General features: G+C 35.1%; 1 protein-coding gene across 1 annotated transcript; it reads right to left on the minus strand.

Moving 5' to 3' along the window:
• Positions 1–1,172: 1,172 nt before the first annotated feature.
• LOC145129633 (lupeol synthase-like) lies at positions 1,173–9,555 on the minus strand. Its single transcript, XM_079064402.1, has 18 exons — positions 9,106–9,555; positions 6,484–6,675; positions 6,031–6,120; positions 5,735–5,935; positions 5,374–5,458; positions 4,662–4,828; positions 4,383–4,571; positions 4,194–4,307; positions 3,975–4,094; positions 3,137–3,259; positions 2,951–3,049; positions 2,783–2,839; positions 2,634–2,680; positions 2,407–2,550; positions 1,877–2,054; positions 1,706–1,786; positions 1,476–1,559; positions 1,173–1,374 (listed from the first exon to the last, which is right to left on the minus strand). The coding sequence occupies exons 1-18, from the start codon at positions 9,346–9,348 to the stop codon at positions 1,264–1,266; spliced, it is 2,325 nt and encodes a 774-aa protein (XP_078920528.1). The 5' UTR covers positions 9,349–9,555; the 3' UTR covers positions 1,173–1,263.
• Between the last annotated feature and the right edge of the window lie 14,666 nt (positions 9,556–24,221).

Below are 24,221 nucleotides of genomic sequence, written 5' to 3' on the forward strand. Positions count from 1 at the left end.
ATTTAAAGTAAAATGATGACAACACATGTTAGTTTTTTCTGGTATGCTAGACTTAAAAGGGCATGGGAACTCGGAAGCACGACCAAAGTTAAGCTCTTTTTCGGAAGTTTATTAGGAAATAAATGTTTACGATTCATTTATTTCATCAAAAGTTTATTAGGAAATACATGTTTACGGTTCATTTGTTTAATCATAATAGTCAAAGGCTATGAATATTATAGTATTGTTCATTACTATGCATTAACCCACACAAATGCATCAAATCTTGTACAGTACAAGTATACACGCAATTAGCACAACCTATACCAATTCATCATTCTTATTGGGTGTGTTGATGTTTTGGTTTTGCCTTTTGGGTCAGATTTTCCATTAGTGACAAATGTTGTTGAACTATTTAATCGACTTTGATCATTCTATCTACTAGAAGGTGCTTCCTCCTTCATCCATCACTTCCATTTATATGTTTTTGTTTTTGCTTGTTAGACAAAAAGCTTTGGATTACTTTCAATTAAATGTTTGTTGTGTTAATTTTATGCGACATTTTCGTGATTTTTCCTGTTACTCACTTAATAAATCTATGAGAGTAAACTTTTTGGTCAAGTGGTGTACAATTGTGAGAATTAGCGGTTGAAATTTGCTGATTTGGGGAATGCATGAAAGTGTTCGACGAAATGTCTAACAGAAGTGTGGTTTAGATTTCCACATGGTTCATAATCATTGCAATTTAATATCAGTTTTTGGTTAGTTTGCATTATGGAAAGATACATCTTTGTTAATGAATGGATATTAGTTGCCATAACTCAAAACACAGACAATTATATCATTTTGATGTAAACAGTTGATCATTGTACAGAAAATGGTATAACTGATACTGTTTACATTAACAATTATATCATCAATCCAAGTCTATGAACAAGAATGAAGATAATCACCTTGTTCAAGCTGAAACTTCAAGTTGAAAGTTAATTCAGCGATGCCAATGCCTAGTAAGTATTTTTCTTATGCTTTTTAATCTTTTTCACATAATCTAATCAGATGAACTGATATTGCTCCATTTATAGTTACTTTGCATCATTTTCTTTCTATGTAGTATGATTTAAAAAGTTCTGCTTGTATTCGTAATGACCCTAAGCATCATAACATTAATGAGTAACAAAATGAACACTCATCCATAATTAACAATTTCACATATAGATTAGTATACTGTTCCCACTGTATAGATCTCGTGTTACAGTCTTTTTCCTTATATTACATGAAAAGTTTTCATACATTTTGAACAATACGCCTATACTCACCAAGTGCCCATATGGGAAAAATATTTCTATATGATGAGTAATTGAGGTTACAGTTCTTCATGAATACTCCTGTGATTTCCTGTAATTCATAGAAAAGATGTTTAAGAGGCTTCAATCATTTCGAAATATAAATTGCAAAATATTTGTGAAGTTCAAGAATAAAAATCATCGATAAGAAACCTGTTGAGGAAAATCTCCTTCTTCCATTTGTGAATTGATGAGAAGTCGTATTCCATTAGTTATGGGTGTAGGATCAATTTCAGCCTAACAATAATAAAAAAATGATATATAATGAATTGATGAAAAATAAGTCAATATTGGCTTTTATGTATACAGAAGAAAGTTCAAGTTTTGATGTATTTTATATTATGAAAATTAAGTCAATGTTAGTCATAGCATGAGTAACAAACCTGTCCAGCTTTAATAAGTGATATCAAAGCCCATGATGTATGTACTAAATTCGACCGATTTCCTTCCAAATTCGTGTATACCTATACATAGTTTAGAAAAAGGAAAAGTTTATAACAATTCGATCTTTCATGAAGAAAACTAGATATAGATGATTTCATAATTCATATTACCTTGTTTGAGCTTGAAAGGTAACTCTCTCCCCATCCACCATCTGGAAGCTGTTTGGATAAGAGAAATTTGCAAGCTTTTTGAAGGGTGGGACTATTATGATAGTTCTTCCCACAAGCTACTAGTGCATCTACTGCAAACCATGTCCCATAGGTGTAGCAAATTCCCCAACAACCATACCTACACAAATTTCGATCATATAAATAATGTTTCATTCCTTACTCATAAAAGTAAGGACTTATTTGGAAGGATCGAGTGAAATCATAAGAGAATATTGTGAACAATGTAATGAAAGGAACAAGTTAATGCAATGGATCATTACATTTCATTGTCATGTTTGGTTGGCTGGAAAAAATAGAATGATTGATTTATTCAAACGGGTTTTTGGTTATGTATTAATAGAAAGCTAAATCAAATTAAAGTGATAAATAAAGAAAAAAAATGTTATTTTATAAAAATTAATTTTAATTAAATAAATTTGCATATAATACAAAAATTTGAAGGTGGTCAACCAAAGTAGTAAACAACATACCATGAACCATCACTTTCTTGTGTGTCTTCAACGTACTTCACAGCTTTTGAAATGCAATGTTCGATCTCCTTGGTTCTATGTCCCGGGTGCAACTTCTTGAAGAGTGTCAAACCTTGGATTGCAGATGAAGTGCATTCCACATACCTAAAACAACATAACATATACTTCTTAAAAGTTGAGCAACAAAACATAATAATCACACTAAGTGGTTAAGGATAAAATCTTACTCTCGTTCGATCAACACATCTTCAAAAAATTCAGTCGGATTGAATTTCTGAAATCCATATTGAACATAAAAGAATGTTATCAAAACTTTTTAATCCTACTTTTTTCTTGATGTAGTATATAGTTTCAAATGGAAGAAATGTATATGTACCTCCAACCAAGCATATGCCCTTTGTGGTTCCCAAGCTGGAAAGCCACCATTTTCACTCTAAATTGAATTTAAAGAAATTAAATCAGTGTGGTTATATTCAATATAATAATATGTACCAAAATAAAATGTCAACCCCAAATATTTGCATAACACTCTCTGTCTACATACCTGTAATGAAAGAATAACATTGACAGCATCGTAGAGACGCTCAGTTTCAAGTTTTTCGCCTACAAGTTCTGGGCTCATTTGGGAGTACAAAAGTGCAACCTATAAAAGAATTGATTATATAAAAAAAATTCCAATACAACTTTTTAAAATTTTAGAAGTTGACACAATTAAATAATAAATACAGACCTTTAAGCCTTCTGCTGTACAATCAGAAACTTGCCAACCGTGGTCTTGTATGGAAAAGGTCCATGCACCTTTAGAAGTGTGTCTATACATTTTACTAAAATCTCCAGGGGGATCATCACGAACCTAAAATGAAAATATACACAATTTCTTTTAAGTTTTTTCGGGCATATTTCATAAAAACCCTTATATGTTCAATATTTTGCCTGAAAAACCATTAAGTTTTTTGGTTTATTATTATTTTTTTTGTCATTTAAGCCATTAATAACTACTCAAATCGGTCATCAAGTTACAAATACTTACGTGTGAAACAAATCACAATCAAACCCAGTTGAAAAAAGAGTCTAGTCCAAAGCAACCACCTGGCTATGTTTGGTAGACTAACTGAAAATCTAGTTGGTAGCTGAAAAATTAGTTGATAACTAAAACGCTAGTTCATAAAAAATGACGTTTGATAAAATAGCTGATAAGCTAGCTTATAAAATGACATAAAAATGTATTTTAGTCAAATTAACTTTTTAATAAGCTAGCTTATAAACTATTTTTTGGTTTCTTAAACATGACTCCTTAGTTGTGGCGTGCAAAATGCAGCTTAAAACAGCCCATTGTAGTATACCTTATCTTGTTCGAAATTATTTTAAGCATTTGTAACTCTAACCTATTTTGGTAGGTAAATAATGCTAAATGAAAAAAAAAATTCAAATTATCAGTGTTTTTTCTGCAAAAAAAACTTTTGTAATGCTTTTCAAGTTAAAAGCTGAAAATGTAAGGGCATTTTTTAGATTTTCTCTCAAGTTTGTTTCTAGATTTTGCTTATGCTTAAAAGTTTTATGCCAATTACCTGTGATGCTTTTACAAACTCGTGTGCTTTTTTAAGAGTCGGGCCGTATTCCTCTGCTAGATTACTTGAAAAAATGGCTTGAATAGCAAAGGCTGCATCCCACATTTGACATCCAAAACTCTACAAAAAAATGAACATTTAACATACATATAATATATGCAAAGGAAAAATAAACACGCACCTGAGCGGAAAATATTATGTTAATTAGCATCAAAATACCTGCATTTTCATCCCATCCTCAGCAACCCAAAAGTAATCAGGAATTCTTGCAAGATGACGCTTATATGCATCACTATTTGGATCTTCCACCCATGTTGCAATCAAGCATAATACCTTGTAACATGATATCCATGTGTTACAAGTGTGAAAATAACTCTACTAATAGTGCTTATATTGAAAACTTAATACCTTTTCCACACATCCAATGCAAAGATATCTACTACTCTTATCTTCATAATGAACATGCTCCATTGCAACTTTTTGTGCCTTTTCTCGTAGTGTGGAAAATGGCCGACGTGATAGGATAGGTTCAACAACATTATGAAGTGTGGCCCATACCATATCTTGAACAAAAGGGTGTGGATAATACAGATCTTCCTGAATAATGACATAATCCATACATGATGTATTGTATATTTTTAGAAATTTGCAAAGTGTTTCAAATTCAAGATAGACTAATAAACGAACCTTTGCACAAGTATTTCGTGCTTTATTCCAATTAATTTCATCATAAGGGTTCGCATAAAGCTCTTGCCTTAGTGAGTTAACCAACTCTGTTATTCTTCCCACAAATCTTTTGCCATATAAGTACGACATGGGCATGTACACTAAGCGACAGTAACATAACATTTTTCCTGTGTTTTGTACAATAAGACGTTATTTAACAAATTTTAGCGTAACTCCTTGATAAAACACAAATGTTAAAAGTTTTAATGCATTTTATCATAAGTTGACGACTGTGTATGACTTGTGCTTAATAATAAGACTGTAATATGCAGCTTTGGTGACATGAAACAATGTCGAGGGACTAGTGTGTAAATAATATGGGGGTGGGGGGTCTTTTTAGTAGTTTCTGCCAACATAAAATTAAGAGTAAGTTACTAATTTGGTCCCTACTTTTACTTAAAATTACAACTTCAGTCCAAAATTTGAAAATTTCCCATTGTTGCTCTTCAAATTTACATTTCGTTATGGATATGGTCCCTTTACTTTACTCAAAATAGTAAGTTTTATCCAAATATTGAACGGTCCAGGGACCATCTTACAATGAAATGCAAATGATAGCACAATTTGAAATTTTGAACTGAACTTGTGATTTTTTGTAAAGCACATTAACCAAATTTGTAATTTACTCGAAAGTTAATCTAGAATTAGGTCAAGAGATTAAAAGAAAACCAACCTGGATGAACTGGGAAAAATTTAGGGAGAAGCCAAAATTCGGGTGGCATAGGATTACAGCCTCCCCACTCATATACTCCAAGTATCTACAAAAGACAGTGTACTTATTTTATTTCAATTTATTTTTATCTATTGCGATAAATAGCCACAAAGTGTTAGTGTATCATACATTGGTGGGACACAATCCTATAAGTGTCTATATATGTTAGATATATGTAGAGTCCCATATTAACTCTCAAAAAATCCTCTTTTGGGGAGAGGAGACTCCAATATAGACACTTATAGGACTGTGTCGCACAGATAATGTGAATACACTGGCACAAAGTACATATGTTAATTTTTCATGTAACAAGTATACAGACCGTGAGCCAAAACTTTCCCCACGAAGGAATCCCAACTGCACCACCATGGTCAAGGATCCATTTACGGCCTTTAACCACTGCCATGTCCTCAGCAACACTGTTGGCTTCTTCTCCAAGCAATCTCAATGTAATGTAACTAAGCACTGATCCAAACATTGTGCTGTGACCCTCTATATGTAAACCCCAACCTCCATCTTCATTCTAAAATCAACAATCACCCCGAAAAATAATATATAAATTGTCACTTATATTAGAAAAAAAAAATAGATGAACTAATCTTGGTAATATATGTATACCTGATGATTGTATATGTAGCGTTTGATTTCTAGCTGATGTGCAGGTGTTAGAATATCATTCATGGCTCCAGTCACATACAGTGCTATCACCTGGCAATAAACATATTACTGAACCATGTATACATATTAATGCAGATTGTTATTATTAATTAAGGGTTTTAAATGGGAGAAAATCACAAAGATAACCATCTTTCTTAAGTTTTTTTTTAAATGAGTTAAATAGAGATTGATATTTGCTAAAACAAAGTTGGTGTAAAAATGAAAAAAAAAATAATAAATAAAAACAGCCTTAAATATTCCGCAGTGCTAACTGACAAAACCCATTTTGCAGTGTTCATGGTTAAATTGGTGGTTATTGAGAGAATATATTTAAAATTTGTCTAATTTTTAAAGAAAAATGACTAAATTTGTTTTTTTTTTCTTTAAAAAGATAATAACTAATTAATTAATTACCAGTGGAGGAAGGAAGAACAAAGGCCCAGCAGACTCAGCAGGCCAATGGCCATCATGGGCTTGAATAGTGGAATAGAAGCTAATGGCTCTTCGGAGTGTAGTTGTGACAGTGTCATTTGATACTTCTTCTGTCTCATTCAATTTTATTGCTTTCGGTATTTCATTTTCATCTATTGCATTCTCCTTTCTTAGCTGTCAGTTCACAAACAACATACTACTGTTAATTATATTAATATATATGAAACAGTTTGTAACAAAAAGTAGAAGAGTTTGTGAAATGGAGAGTCGGATAAAAAGTTAAAATCATATATATTTTTTTAACGGGGCATGATAATTGAAATATTAAATCGACATATTAAGACTTTTTTTTTTTTTTTTTTTTTTTTTAATTTGCCTAGTGGGTTGGTTTTTTTTTAAAAAAAAAAAAAAAAAAAAAAAAGAAAAAAAAACTAAAACATTACCAAAGAAGTTAAAGTTATGTATTGTACATGGTCTCACCGGAAAACGGAGTGCGGAAAAACAACGGTTATGAACGATAGTCGCTAATAACAATTTCTAACTTTCATTTATTAGGAATTGTTGTTTGCTTAATTTCTATAAAAAATATTCACATATTATTTAAATATATTTTAAAAGGAAGTAATTCATACACAACAGATTTTCTCTATACATAACAATTTTGTTTTATAAAGTTCTACAATCAGGGGCGGACGCAGGATTTCTCGGTAGGGGGTGCACGGGAAAGTAAGGGGTTGCACGATAGTAGAAAAAATAAAATTTTTAAAAATTTTCGAAAATTTTTCCACTACGGCCGGAAAAGTTAGGGGTTGCCGGTGCCACCGGTGACCACCCCTAAATCCGCCCATGTCTACAATACAACATTTTAAATCATAAATTGTTATGTATTGAGAAAACTCGTATGTATAAATTTAAATGGTTTCGCTTACATACATCTTATTTTATTCATATATCTACTTATTTTGTTTCAAACAAAAGGACTTCATATGAAAAAAAGACCTTTTGATAATTATAGTATTCCTTGAAATTTCATTGAATTTTTATTTATTATTATTTTTTTTTTTGCTGTTACACAATAAATATTAAGGTACAATAAATCATGGATATTACTTACTGATCGTTATTGGGCCTTTTGCGTATGATTGACACGTATGGGTTACAACTATTCTCAAATAGTTTGACAAAATGAAAATGATGGGGTAACCAGGGGTTTGAAGAAATTAACTGTTTGTAATTCTGAACGAACAATCAACTTAAAACAAACAAATTTATATTCGATATTCAATGGTAACTGGATTACATCAGTTTCAATATTTCAATATCCATGTTGGATTAGTCGGATCTTGAAAATCCGTATTCAGTTAGTTGGATCGATGCAATCCAACTGAATTCCAATTATCATTCAACTGGATATCTAACTAATATCCCATTATCGTCTAATTAGATCCATCTTGTTGTCGTCCAATTGATCAGTTCAATTATCACCCACTTGATTAATTCAATAATACTATCCATATATATTATTGGACGCCTGGATGGTCTGATTTAGTATTAAAAGTATCACAAATTGGATGAGAACTAGATAACCAACAGTAAATATTCACATAGATAAAAATGATCAAATCTATTATTTAAATAGATTGCTTCGGTTGGTTTGAATATATTTCAATTCATTGGATTGGATCGGACTACAATATCCAACATCCAATTGAAAGGTTCCATAAAAAACATTAGATATCCAATGATAAAGACCCATAAGGCAACCAATTACTCGGATGAAAATGGTAACTATTTAAAATTTGTCAATAATTGGATTTATCCGTTTACTTTTTATTTAAAAAATAAAAAAGATTTAAAATAATAAAACACACTTTTAGTAAATAATTTAAATGCGTATAAACATTTCAATATATTTTAAAATTTCTTTTTAGTTCATTTTAATCGACTCATTACATCCATATGCAATAAGATATAACGAATCTCAACCTCTCAAAATACAGAAACTAAAATACCATCAGATTATATCATTATCACGAGGTTCTCCGAATGCAACACACCAATATTTATGAGGTGGAGGCAAATCACCCAACCATAACCATAAATACTAAAACGAGGTAGCTAACGTGTGTCATTTTTGTGAATAGACTTGGTTCCGATTGTGTGGATCTCTTGCTCTCAAGGTGTTTTAGCATAAAGTTTCAAACTATTCGAGTCGGGTGCCATGATCAGTACGATCCATGCTTACCATGTTAGTATATGCATGGTAATTATATTGATAATATGGTCGTCACTCAATATCATTATAGGACACAACTAATCATAAAGTAAAGGTTGTTTCATAGTTATTAATTGAGTCAGATCTGCTTGAATCAGATTCAACCTTTTATCAGACCCAGTAAGAAACATATCATAGACCCAGTAAGAGACATATCATAGGTTTGTAAGACTGAATCATAGAATAAGAAGTCTACAAAGTCACTCGGTCTATTAGCTAACTGGGTAAGAGACATATCAAAGAGCCCTAAATGTTAATAATACGATACTTTTTCTTTTGTAAATATGTCTAAAAAGTTTTGCAATGGATAGAAAACCTATCGGACTTACTTGAGTACGCATTAACAAGTCGGCACTTTGTTTGAATTGAAAACGATTAAGTTTGAAGTGAAGACGCATCTTCTCGATCTCAGTACGCTCCTCTTCGGTTCCAGCATCCGGATCAAACTCCCAGTGTTGGCGGCCAACATGGTTATTGGTGGTGGTCAGCCACTCATCATCACCACCTTCTGCTATTTTCAGCTTCCACATACTTTCTGCTTCAAATTTCCTTAACGAGTAATCAGCATGCATGCACCATATTACTTATGTTTTGTAGAAATAACCACTAGTTGCTGCTTTTATCATTGTATCAACATGTTGCTACCAAGAAGAAAGCCAACAACGATTTGGTTTTCCTCGTACATACACATAAGAAGAAACCTTAATTTATAACTAATATGCTAACCCTTGTAAACAAGATGAATTTGATTTATAACTAATATGCCAACCCTACTGAACAAGATGAATATTGGGCCGCTTATATAGACAGGGGATGGGGTCATGGGGTAGGAGGAATTTTTTACTTTTTTATTAATTTTAATTTTTTCTTTTTGGGGGATGTGAAGGAACGTGAACCATGATGCAAATGCATAGAGAGTGCAAAATGAGCATTCTGTGTACGAAATTTTTCGCAGATAAGCCATGTGACCGGTAGTACTTGATCATAAACCGCTTTAACATGCCACTTTCACCAAAATTATTACTTTTATTAAATCGATTAACATATTACTATTATATACATCTAATTTCAAATGGCAAATGAACACAATAATTTACGGATTTAAAATTTGTTCACAACAGTTTTCTATATTTGTAGTTTTGGTCTATAGAATTTTAGGGTTTTAAGCTTTGGCCGTAGTAGTTTTTTATATTTGCTGTTTTGGTCCCAAGAGTTTTTATATTTTAAATTTTGACCACAACACTTTCGTATATTGACAGGTTAAATCACTATAATTTCGTATATTGCTATGCTTCGCTCCTAGACTTTTTGGATTTCACACTTCGGCTGTAATACTTTCGTATATATGTAGGTTTGTTCCTTGCATTTTCGTAGTTGAGCAATTCAACACATCCCCCCCCCCCCCCCCCAGGGAAGCAGGGGTAGTAACTTACTAGTTGATTGATGGGAAACCGAAATGACCACTAACTTCGAGACGTTGACGGTTTTATAATGAATTATAAGTTTCAAACTATTGGATTTTGGGTTACGAATATCAATGATAACAGTTGGATAATTCAAGGATCGTGTATGTAAATACTTTCTAAAATATATGATTTCGACCCTATTATCTGGGGTATCACGAAATCCGATCTGGGATAATCCAAAAATAAATTGATTTGGAATACATGCATATTCTAAATTCCGAAACATATAAATATTCTGCAATTGATTGTGTTTTTAAGAGACAATATGCAGATAGAAGAAGAAGAAGAAGAAATAGTTTTTTCGTATGTTTTATATCTTCTGCAACATTCAAGTCTTCTTTTTATATACAGAAGACGACAGTTGTGTTATTTGGCAGAAAAACTTGGGTTGAGCCCATTTTCTCTATTAGAATTATACTTTCGGAGTGGGACCCCCGCTAGGGGCTCTACTCCTTGGACCCCACTAGGGGCGTTGCGCGTAGACCCTGCTAGGGGCGATGCACCTCAAAATCCCACCACGGGTGCCGTCCCCGGACCCCTATGTTCCCGAGTCCTCTTAAGTTATCTGAGTGCGCTTCAAACTCTATAAGTAAGTTTTCCACATTGAAATCAACTTCTAACGTTGTACTAAAAAGGAATTGGGTATCTCACCCATAGAGCTATCAAGTAGGCCTTAAACCCTTCCCTATCTTTAACTTATTTACAAATCCCTAGCTAATCCCTTCGTTAAGTGATATGCTAGATTTTTTTGAGACCAAACATGTAACAACCCGAAATTAGTTGTGAAAATTTTCATTTAAAAACTACTAATTTCATTCGTTGATTGTACCAAAAACTACCAATCATTACAATATTCAAAACATCATAGTACAATTAGTTTTAATGCGGAAAATCTGAGGGGAGGATGTTGTGCCATCACGTTGGGCCTTTCCCTTTTGACCTAGAAGTACCTGAAACGATAAACATAAACTGTAAGCACAAAGCTTAGTGAGTTTTTGTCACACCCCAAAACCAGAACGGCGGAAACGTTCGGGGGCGGAGGATGTCATGTAAGTATCACAACACATGCAATATAGTAATAAAAGTACAAACAACCATTGCATTAATAAATATAAGTTTTACATAAGTGTTTAAACATTACATATTCAAACATCAAAGTAGATACAGTAGAAGACAAGATTCGCAGTACGGTACTAGGTAGTCTTCTCAAAAGCTTCGGGAGTGTACCTGCCTACTGGATTCATGAGAATACAAGTTATTTTGAAAGAGTAGATTAGCATTTAAGCTGGTGAGTTCATAAGTATTTTAGTTATATAAAGTATACTCTAAGTTCTTGGAAAAGTTCGCTGGTTCCTCCAGAAAATCCTATATTTCCTGATGTGATAAAATGATAACCTCAATAGTTCCCTCTGCAATTACTTAGTTTATACTAGTTATATATAACCTAATATCGAATGGACAGTTAAATGGGTGAATCTGCCCTAAGCCCACAACCAGACAAGGAACAGGAAGTAAGGCGGAAGTCACACATTTCACTGTCAATCGGATATTACTTATATATAACTCTGATGTATAAACTAAGAAATTATAGAATTAGCCACTAAAGGTCCTTTATATTATACTAGTTTAAAGAGAGTGAATGACTAAGTTCCATCTGATAAGTAGTTTTAAATCCCCATAAAACCGTTCTGATAAGTAGTTTTAAATCCCCATAAAACAGTTTCTGAATAGTAGTTTTAAATCCCCATAAAACCGTTTCTGAATAGTACTTTTAAATCTCCATAAAACCGTTTAGTTTTATTTATGGAAGGAGATTATTACAGTAGTATTTCTTAAAAATAAACTACCGATGAATAACTACCCTAATATTAACCTGGTTAATTAGGGTTTAAAATGTGATAAAGTTGTAACCATGCTGGACTAGAATGAACACGACGACCTACTGGTGTCGAAACTGAATATGTGACATTTGTCACCCCATGGCTGGTCTGCCGGACTGTAGCTAGCAGTCGGGATGTGGGATTGTCGGTCCCGTATAGATCTATACACACAATGCCCGCTCTCCCTCCAGGAGACTCTGGTTACAAGGATGTAACATAGCAAGTATTGCTATGTCCTGAAGACATACCATCACATTTTAGTTTGAGTAAAGATTGAATTATAACCTTTTCTTGACAAAGTAATTTAGATCTCGTATACTTATCTAGAAAATAGATTTCTCGTTGTTTTCATAAATTATATCTATTATAATTTATACGTTCTATCTGATTAGCATGATCTATCCTGAAAGTACCCATTTGATCAACATTATACAAAGGTAATGATACCGACTGAAGTAATCTTTTATATTTCCATATGTATAATATATATAATTAAGAAGGAAACGACCTTCAGACAAATAACACCACCTTAAGTCCACATCCAAACAAGGAAAAGGAAATAAGACAACTCATTAGTCCTAAGCCTTTTAAGTCTTATTTATATACTTATAGAAATATGAACATGCTTTTGACAATTATAAATTTAAAGAGTTATAAACACATTTAAAAGAGTTTATCGGTATTTTACAAAGAGTATATGTGATTTTGAAAAGAGTATACATGACTTTAAAGATTTTACATGACTTTAAGTCATTTTGGAAGCATTTGGTAATCTTTTATTTTAAAAAAAAATATTTAAAAGCATAAGGAAATCGTTTATGTGATTGATATCGCATGTAATTATTAACACAATTAGCTTGTGTTCAACTTGTATTCCCCCCTAAAAAACATTTAAAACCATTAAAAAGGTAGATTATAAGGGTATGAACTCACTTGATAAGTGGTGATTTGGGCAACGTTTCGTTTTTATAAATGATCTTTCTCAAAGAAACCACGAGTTTTTGATTAAAACCGGGCTTTACGCGGGCAGCACTTCGACTGGAAAGAGGTTAGCTTCTCAAGAATTTCGGGGCTTCGGGGCTTGCTTCGGGTTTTAGATATGATACCGGGGCTTTGGGGGTTGTCAGTAAGTTTGTGGGAGTGAAAGAGGTGAAAAAGGATGGAAAAAGGTGTGAAATTTGTGTAAAATCCGGAGAATCTCGCACCTCGTATTTATACCCTGCGAGGGTTTGGACCGGAGGAGATAAGAAGCACATGCGTCTCGCATGCGAGGGGTGCACGAGTCCGAGCTCGGAAGATGCCACCACGAATCCACGCGTCGGAACCGGAGTGGGCCGCGCTTCGGATGCGAGGAGGAGGCGACACGCGTCGGATTTCACTTGGAACTCGCCTTCGGTCGAATCAGAAGGGGACACGGGGTAGACACGAGGAAGCCTCACATGCGAGGTGACGTGGCCGAACCCCAGCCATGCGAATTTTCCCGGTTTTCAATATTTTTCGATTTTTGTGCCCAAAACTTGCGAAATTCATAACTTTGGCATACGAGCTCTGTTTTTGACGTTCTCTATATGCACACGTAGGTGAGATTATACTCTACGACTTTCGTTTAGACTTCGTTGGCTAATTTTGACTTTATTTTTAATATTATTATTTTTAACAGACCGGGACAAGAAAATCCGTTAAAAATTCATAACTTCTTTATTCGAAGTCCGTTTTCGTCTGTCTTTTTAGTGTTGTACTACTCTTGACGAGACCTTTGATTCTTGTTTAGGTTGTGTCGGCTAAAAATCATTCGATCTTTATTTTGAGTTTTTAGCTGTATACTACTATACTGAACTTTAGAAAAATCATAACTTCCTCATACGCAGTCAGATTTTGACGTTCTTTTTATGAAAGTTCTCGGTTTAAAATATTCTACAACTTTCATTTAGATTGTTAAGGATAAAAAGCATTTTATTGAAAACTCACTTTTTAAGCCGAACAGTGTTTTGCCGGTTTTGTCACGGATCTTCGATTGGTCATAAGTTCTTCGTTATAACTCGGATTTTAGTGTTCTTAATATTTTTGGAAACCTTGTTATAATCTCTACCACTTTGTTCATCCCAATTAAGATTATTGAACAATTTATTTTTGACCTAAATTTGACTAGTATTACATTATCCCCCCGTTAGAGGGAATTTCGTCCCGAAATGAAGTCTAAGGCATACTCACGGACGAAGGGAAAAGAGGTAGATACTTATGTTTCTGATGATCCTCACGCTCCCAAGTGAATTCAGACCCTCGTTATGCATCTTAGCGGACCTTTGCCAATGGCGGTAAGGATCTGATTAGTTCTAATGACATTGTTGTTTAGGATTTCCACAGATTCATCCACAAAGTTGAGGTTCTCGTTTACCTCGATCTAATCGAGTGGGATAACAAGAGTCTCATCGGGAAAACAGGTTGAAAGATAAGGACATGGAAGATAGGGTGTATGTTATTAAATTCTCGAGGTAGTCAGGGTCTATACGTTACTGAATCAAATCTAGTAAGAATCTCGAATGGTCTTATGTACTTTGGATTTAGTATTCCATGCTTTCCGAAGCGTATCCTGCCCTTCCGGGTGAGACCTTCACATGGCGTGGTCAACAACCTAGAATTCCAAGGGTTTTCTTTTATCGAAGGCGTAGCTTTTCTGTCTTACTCTGGGAGTTTCACGTCGCTCCTGGATTTGTACTCTCTTCTTGGTAGTCTCTTGGAAGAATTCAGGTCCAGTGAAAGTGCTGTCTAGAAATTGGACCTCTAGCTAGTTGCGTGTCACCAACTTTAGTCCAGTGCAGATAGGATCTGCACTTGCGACCATAGAAGGTTTCGAATGGAGCAACTTAAATGCTAGCATGATAAAGGACTTGATTAATTGGCAAATGGGTATCCCAAACTTTACCAAAGTCGATCACCTATGCTCTCAGTATGACTTCTAATGCTTGAATCATTCTCTTGGAGTTTCACGTCGCTCCTGGATTTGTACTCTCTTCTTGGTAGTCTCTTGGAAGAATTCAGGTCCAATGAAACTGCTGTCTGGAAATTGGACCTCTAGCTAGTTGCGTGTCACCAACTTTAGTCCAGTGCAGATAGGATCTGCACTTGCGACCACAGAAGGTTTCGAATGGAGCAACTTAAATGCAAGCATGATAAAGGACTTGACTAATTGGTAAATGGGTATCCCAAACTTTACCAAAGTCGATCACCTATGCTCTCAGTATGACTTCTAATGCTTGAATCATTCTCTTATTTTGTCTGTCGGTTTAAGGATGGTAGCCTATGCTCATGACTAGTCTAGTTCCCAGAGATTTCTGAATTGACTGCCCGAACTGGGAGATGATTCTATTATCTCAACGGAGATAACAGATATTGGAACACCGTGCACTCTGACTAATCTCTCTAACACACGTTCTAGTCATCTTCTCTATTTTCCTGTTTCTTCAAAATTGTAGGAAGTGCGCGGACTTGGCTAATCTGTCGACGATCACCCAAAATGGCATCAAGTCCACCTGTTGCCTTGGTAACTTGATTATAAAGCCCATTGTAATCCGCTACCACTTCCACTCAGGTATCTCCGGTTGTTGTAGTAAGCCTGCGGGCTTTTGCTTTGAAGTTCACGATAAGACTCATACTTGGCTCATCCATCATCACCTCGTGTATATGAGTCGTATATAATTTAGATCGACAAAACATTTGGTTGGGTGGCTCTGCCCCAAGTCCACAACCAGACAAGGAACAGGAAATATGGCAGAATCACACATCCTAAATCTTGTTGAGTCTAAATTATATGCTACTCTTGCGTATACATTTAGCAATGATAGATTAACCTAAGGAATTCTTATACTCTAATCTTGAACTTGACCCATGGTACAAGTGGTCTTCCTCAGAGATCTATTGGGTATACTACGGGTGGTTACTGACTTCTGAGACTTCTTTGGTGCTTTTTGCTTCAAGTTTTCTATCTATTGAGAAGGCTAGAAGGTGTGGTACCCCTCGCATGGGTACTTCTGAAGTTGTGAAGTGAAAGATGATATAAAGGTTCGCGTTATGGATTGGAAGAATTTCATCTGACGGTTGATTAAGGAAAAAGTTCTTTTACACAGCATAAGAATTTTGCATGGTAAGGACCAAGCCAAACCATGTCGGATGAGGATGTCAGAACTTCTCGACGAATTTGATATTAAGTCGATCTAGAAGGAATGATTACTAGGATAATGAGCTATCCTATGTACATAAGTTTTCAACTCTTCCGGTTTTATTTTGTTATTACTGTTACGAATCCCCTTTTTGATTCAAAATTGGCGGGTACTACCAATACGAGGGTTCTGATAATTTGAAATTGTGAACTTTCATGAAATGATCCTTACCAGGTCTCTCTATAATCGCTTGGTGTATACAAGTCATGTATAATTAAGATTGGTAAGACAGTTGACTGAGCAACCCTGCCCTAAATCCACAACCAAACAAGGAACAGGAAATAAGGTGGGATTACTCACTCTAAATCTACAAATCTTAATTATAAATGACCCTTATGTATACACTAAGCCATCATAGTTTACCTGTTAGGGTTTCAAATTTTATATGAATGTTGTGATTTGGTTCGAACGAGAGATTAATCATAATTATAAATAATCATTGGGGTTTGGAAGCGTACCGAAATTATAGTAGGGTTCTTTGATGCTTCCCCATTCTCTGGGGTCAAACTTCTCCTGCTCCCCCGTCGTTCTTCTCTGTTGGACAGTCCCTCTTGAAATGTCCTATTTCACCACAAAGATGACATATTGGACTGGTTCTAACATTGGTAGTTGAAGTGATGAACTCGACCGGAGTCGTACAGATGCGGGCGGTGTGCCCCTTCATGTTGCATCTATTGCAATGCAGCTCTCGGCAAGCTCCATGATGATGGTAGTTGCACTTGCTGCAGTGAGGGAGGTTTCCTAAGTACGGCGTGGTCGGTGCTGGAATAACAGGGCTGATGGGGGTATTGACTGCACCAGTTCGTTGCCCTTTGCTAGGTTCTTGAGATGAACAACTCCCTTTCTCGTTCTCGAACTTTCGTTTCAGGATATTAGGTTTGAGGTTCATAGTGTCCTTACAAGTAGGCACTCATTGTTGAAATTGGTTATCACCACGATCGGGATTGCCGATAACATTTTTGCTAACATTTGCATTGTTAGCATTAAGATGGGCCATGACAGCTGTTACGGCTGTTGTGACTGCAGCTTGAAACGTAGCTGCATCTATCTGAAGGATTGGTGTTTTGCTGGTGGGTTGGTTACGTTTCTTCGTAGGCATGATTCTGTTATAAGATGAGAACACGAGCTTGTGAGCAACAGTGGTTGGATCTAGATGTATTCTAATCATTTATACGAATATAAATTTTTTGTTTCATTATATTGATCTCAAAGGTTCGACCTACATCCCTATGATGCAGTCCTAGTAAAGAGTAGAAGTAAGTTTCTAGAATGGTTATCAGACGAGTGTTATCCAAACTGAGTTATCTTTGGTTGGTGGATATCATGTTCCAACTTTCAAAAAGATCTGAAAGTAATTCATAATAGAGTCTACATAAAATAGACTTATGAATTTGAGAAGTAATCACTCTCGATTGAGATTTCGTGATTCGATTTATTGTTATTAGCCGTGACAGGAAAAGACGATAAGCTCAAAACCTAACGTGAGTAATGTAAATACTAATTCACTAGGTTGAATCGATTTACTAGTTATTAAAGTGACAAAAAAACACTCAAACACTTTGCATGTAACACACATGGTTTTCCTCTGTTCTCAATTCTATTATGGGCGATAATGATTTGTTCTCTCCTGGTATTTATATGGTGTCCTTCTCCTCCGTAGGTATATGGAATTTCTATGTCGTCTTACTTCCGATTCTAACACTGATCCCCATTACTTCATAATGGAGAGTTCGAATCCCGGAAGTTCATGGGAAATTCTCATCGGTGTCCTTAATAAGGTAAGGGCATTAAATGACTTCTATTGTTTCTTTACTTCTCATATGTTTCTTTCTCGGAATTATCCTAATGAAAATCTGCTGGATCCTCTTTGATTCCTCTATTTATTGTTGGAGTGGCTACATCTAGCTAAGTGGTTAACACGAGAATGGGAATGTCTAAAGAATCTATGAGATTAATAAAAATTAAATTTTTATGAAGATGATTCTTTCCGGTCTTTCTATAATCACATAGTGTGTACCGGTTATATATAATCCATATCAAATAGACCTTCAAATAAGTGATCCTAATCTAAAACCACATCCAAACAATGAAAGGGAAATAGAGTGAAAATCACATATTCTAAGTCTATAAAATCTCAAGTATATATAACCTCATCGTATTCACTTAGTAATTATAGACTTACCAGAAAATATAATTTTAACATTTCCCAAAAGTTATTTATGGTACATAAATACTTTCATGGTATTTTAATTATAAGTTTGATTCTTGGATTTCTAGATATAAGAAGTTGATAAGTTTTCAGTTTTATTGTTATAGCATCCTAAAATACTCCTATAGTATTTTAACCTTTATGTTTAGTTCTAGAATTCTTCTGGTACCTAGGTAAGTTTTAGATTTGTTGCAACACTACAATCACTCCCAAACACATGTTGGTCATATCTCAAATAAATATAGTTGATCAGGCTATATTAATCCCAGATATGATTACATAACTTTCCAGGTTTAACTGCAATGTCCAACATCCAAATACTTTTGTTTTGTTCTTCTTGTGATCCTCATTCTAGTATATATATTCTGCATGTACTTATACTTTTATAAAATATTGTTATATTTTTAAAGTACAACTCTTGGTCAGAGTGTTTTTATCCCAATGGGTTTATAGTTGTATATCTTTTATGACTGATATACTGAGTTCACTATAAACAATGCTCTGATACCAATCTGTCACACCCCCAAACCAGAACGGCGGAAACGTTCGGGGGCGGAGGACGTCTTGTAAGTATCACAACACATGCAATATAGTAATCAAAGTACAAACAACCATTGCATTAATAATTATAAGTTTTACATAAGTGTTTAAACATTACATATTCAAACATCAAAGTAGATACAGTAGAAGACAAGAGTCGCAGTACGGTACTAGGTAGTCTTCTCAAAAGCTTCGGGAGTGTACCTGCCTACTGGATTCCTGTGAATACAAGTTATTTTGAAAGAGTAGATCAGCATTTAAGCTGGTGAGTTCATAAGTATTTTAGTTATATAAAGTATACTCTAAGTTCTTGGAAAAGTTCACTGGTTCCTCCAGAAAATCCTATATTTCCTGATGTGATAAAATGATAACCTCAATAGTTCCCTCTGCAATTACTTAGTTTATACTAGTTATATATAACCTAATATCGAATGGACAGTTAAATGGGTGAATCTGCGCTAAGCCCACAACCAAACAAGGAACATGAAGTAAGGCGGAAGCCACACATTTCACCGTCAATCGGATATTACTTATATATAACTCTGATGTATAAACTAAGGAATTATAGAATTAGCCACTAAAGGTCCTTTATATTATACTAGTTTAAAGAGAGTGAATGACTAAGTTCCATCTGATAAGTAGTTTTAAATCCCCATAAAACCGTTCTGATAAGTAGTTTTAAATCCCCATAAAACCGTTTCTGAATAGTAGTTTTAAATCCCCATAAAACCGTTTCTGAATAGTACTTTTAAATCTCCATAAAACCGTTTAGTTTTATTTATGGTAGGAGATTTATACAGTAGTATTTCTTAAAAATAAACTACCGATGAATAACTACCCTAATATTAACCTGGTTAATTAGGGTTTAAAATGTGATAAAGTTGTAACCATGCTGGACTAGAATGAACACGACGACCTACTGGTGTCGAAACTGAATATGTGACGTTTGTCACCCCATGGCTGGTCTTCCGAAATGTAGATAGCAGTCGGGATGTGGGATTGTCGGTCCCGTATAGATTTATACACACAATGCCCGCTCTACCTCCAGGAGACTATGGTTACAAGGATGTAACATAGCAAGTATTGCTATGTCCTGAAGACGTACCATCACATTTTAGTTTGAGTAAAGATTGAATTAGAACCTTTTCTTGACAAAGTAATTTAGATCTCGTATACTTATCTTGAAAATAGATTTCTCATTGTTTTCATAAATTATACCTATTATAATTTATACGTTCTATCTGATTAGCATGATCTATCCTGAAAGTACCCCTTTGCTCAGCATGATACAAAGGTAATGATACCGACTGAAGTAACCTTTTATATTTCCATATGTATAATATATATAATTAAGAAGGAAACGACCTTCAGACAAATAACACCACCTTAAGTCCACATCCAAACAAGGAAAAGGAAATAAGGCAACTCATTAGTCCTAAGCCTTTTAAGTCTTATTTATATACTTATAGAAATATGAACATGCTTTTGACAATTATAAATTTAAAGAGTTATAAACACATTTAAAAGAGTTTATCGGTATTTTAAAAAGAGTATATGCGATTTTTAAAAGAGTATACATGACTTTAAAGATTTTACATGACTTTAAGTCATTTTGGAAGCATTTGGTAATCTTTTATTTTAAAAAAATAATTAAAAGCATAAGGAAATCGTTTATGTGATTGATATCACATGTAATTATTAACAGAATTAGCTTGTGTTCGACTTGTATTCCCCCCTAAAAATAATTTAAAACCATTAAAAATGTAGATTATAGGGGTATGAGCTAACTTGATAAGTGGTGATTTGGGCAGCGTTTCGTTTCTATAAATGATCTTTCTCGATGAAACCGCGAGTTTTTGATTAAAACCGGGCTTTACGCGGGCAGCACTTCGGCTGGAAAGAGGTTAGCTTCTCAAGAATTTCGGGGCTTCGGGGCTTGCTTCGGGTTTTAGATATGATACCAGGGCTTTGGGGGTTGTAACTAAGTTTGTGGGAGTGAAAGAGGTGAAAAAGGATGGAAAAAGGTGTGAAATTTGTGTAAAATCCGGAGAATCTCGCACCTCCTATTTATACCCTGCGAGGGTTCGGACCGGAGGAGATAAGAAGGACATGTGTCTCGCATGCGAGGGGTGCACGAGTCCGAGCTCGGAAGATGCCTATTATAATTTATACGTTCTATCTGATTAGCATGATCTATCCTGAAAGTACCCCTTTGCTCAGCATGATACAAAGGTAATGATACCGACTGAAGTAACCTTTTATATTTCCATATGTATAATATATATAATTAAGAAGGAAACGACCTTCAGACAAATAACACCACCTTAAGTCCACATCCAAACAAGGAAAAGGAAATAAGACAACTCATTAGTCCTAAGCCTTTTAAGTCTTATTTATATACTTAAAGAAATATGAACATGCTTTTGACAATTATAAATTTAAAGAGTTATAAACACATTTAAAAGAGTTTATCGGTATTTTAAAAAGAGTATATGTGATTTTTATAAGAGTATACATGAGTTTAAAGATTTTACATGACTTTAAGTTATTTTGGAAGCATTTGGTAATCTTTTATTTTAAAAAAAATAATTAAAAGCATAAGGAAATCGTTTATATGATTGATATCACATGTAATTATTAACAGAATTAGCTTGTGTTCAACTTGTATTCCCCCCTAAAAAGAATTTAAAACCATTAAAAATGTAGATTATAAGGGTATGAACTCACTTGATAAGTGGTGATTTGGGCAGCGTTTCGTTTCTATAAATGATCTTTCTCGGAGAAACCGCGAGTTTTTGATTAAAATCGGGCTTTACGCGGGCAGCACTTCGGCTGGAAAGAGGTTAGCTTCTCAAGAATTTAGGGGCTTTGGGGCTTGCTTCGGGTTTTAGATATGATACCGGGGCTTTGGGGGTTGTAAGTAAGTTTGTGGGAGTGAAAGAGGTGAAAAAGGAATGAAAAAGGTGTGAAATTTGTGTAAAATCCGGAGAATCTCGCACCTCGTATTTATACCCTGCGAGGGTTCAGACCGGAGGAGATAAGAAGGACATGCGTCTCGCATGCGAGGGGTGCACGAGTCCGAGCTTGGAAGATGCCACCGCGAAGCCACGCGTCGGAACCGGAGCGGGCCGCGCTTCGGATGCGAGGAGGAGGCGACACACGTCAGATTTCGCTTGGAACTCGCCTTCGGTCGAATCAGAAGAGGACACGGGGCGGACACGAGGATGCCTCGCATGCGAGGTGACGTGGCCGAACCCTAGCCATGCGAATTTTCCCGGTTTTCAATATTTTTCGATTTTTGTGCCCAAAACTTGCGAAATTCATAACTTTCGCATACGAGCTCTGTTTTTGACGTTCTTTATATGCACGCGTAGGTGAGAGTATACTCTACGACTTTCTTTTAGACTTTATTGGCTAATTTTGACTTTATTTTTAATATTATTATTTTTAACAGACCGGGACAGGAAAATCCGTTAAAAATTCATAACTTCTATATACGAAGTCCGTTTTCGTCTGTCTTTTTCCGTTGTAATACTATTGACGAGACCTTTGATTCTCGTTTAGGTTGTGTCGGCTAAAAATCATTCGATCTTTATTTCGAGTTTTCAGCTGTATACTGCTATATTGAACTTTAGAAAAATCATAACTTCCTCATACGAAGTCAGATTTTGACGTTCTTTTTATGAAAGTTCTCGGTTTAACATATTCTACAACTTTCATGTAGATTTTTAAGGCTAAAAAGCATTTTATTGAAAACTCATTTATTAAGCTGAACAGTGTTTTGCCGGTTTCGTCGCGGATCTTCGATTGGTCATAACTTTTTCGTTATAACTCGGATTTTAGTATTCTTTATATTTTTGGAAACCTTGTTACAATCTCTACCACTTTGTTCATTCTAATTAAGATTATTGAACAATTTATTTTTGAACTAAATTTGACTGGTGTTACAGTTTCCCCAAAGTACCACATATCACACAAAAGAAAATAAATGTTGTAGGCCAAATCATAGTCTTATAATCATTTACTGCCATGGGGCCAAACTACTGTCTTTCCGTGCAGAACCGAGGGCCAAATCCCGGTCTTACATACAAGTGCGAGGGGCCAAATCCTAGTCTTCCATATAATTGCCAGGGGCCAGATCCTGGTCTTTCATACAAATGTCAAGGGCCAGATCTTGTTCTTCATACAAGTATCAAAATGACAACTAGCATCCTACACAACAAGTAATGGGCCGACATTAGTGCCTTCAACCCATGGATCTAGTGAGGATACTCACCTCAACTGCTAAAAAACTAGATAAATGCTTGGGCTGTTGGACCGAAAATATCCCCGCACTAACTAAACAAATAAAGCCCTAATTAATAATTGGGACATAACCCATAGCTGAAACTCTACTTTACTTGCCAATATCCAAGGTAAAAGGGCTAATTTACCCTTTTCATTTAAGCCCAAAACAAAATCCTAGGCCCGAACCCCAAAGATCATCAAAGTCCAACATGGGCCCAAATCCAGAAGTAACCCAATACCATAAAAGTCTATGGTCCAAGCCCAACAAGAACCCATAGCTGGAATTGGGTCGTACACCCCGCGTACCAACTGGTACGCCCCGCGTACTTGACCGATACAAGAATGGATCGCGACTGAGGTGCAGTACGCGCAACGTACGTACCCTAAAGAAAAACACTCATTAAGGTCTTAATGCCTTAAGACCTTACGTCTAAACTTCAGATCTGAGCTCATTAAGACCCCTAAGGACATAAAGTTGCAAACTTTATGCCTTTGCATGGTTACAAGGAGCCCAACACTAAAAACCCAACTTGCTCAAACCTTTTCTACACCATAACTCTTGCATGGGGACAATCCAAAATCCTAGATTTTGGGACAATAGAGAGGAAAATATAAGGTTAACCAAGAGCTAGAACAATATGAGCCAAGGTTGGAGCTTTATACCTCCAAATGGTGCACAATGAAGAGAAAATGTTGGATCCAAAGACTTGAGAGCAAAGCCTATGCCTTGATGATCTTTCTACACAAACAAGAAAGCCCATAACTCACTTAAAAGCTCAAAATGCTCAAAATAGCTTAGGTTTGCAAGATGGGTCGATTCTAGGGATGGAGGCTGATAAGAGGAAA

This window comes from Lactuca virosa, chromosome 8, assembly GCF_052849685.1.
Source record: "Lactuca virosa cultivar CGN04683 chromosome 8, Lactuca_virosa_CGN04683_v6, whole genome shotgun sequence".
NCBI classification, from domain to species: Eukaryota; Viridiplantae; Streptophyta; class Magnoliopsida; order Asterales; family Asteraceae; genus Lactuca; species Lactuca virosa.

Excerpts from the sequence above, each read along its gene's own strand:
- LOC145129633 (XM_079064402.1), bottom strand. The coding sequence starts at position 9,348 with ATGCATGCTGATTACTCGTTAAGGAAATTTGAAGCAGAAAGTATGTGG. Across the intron at positions 5,936-6,030 it reads GCTACATATACAATCATCAG|AATGAAGATGGAGGTTGGGG; the intron begins GTATACATATAT and ends TGTTGATTTTAG. Across the intron at positions 4,308-4,382 it reads GCATTGGATGTGTGGAAAAG|GTATTATGCTTGATTGCAAC; the intron begins GTATTAAGTTTT and ends TCATGTTACAAG.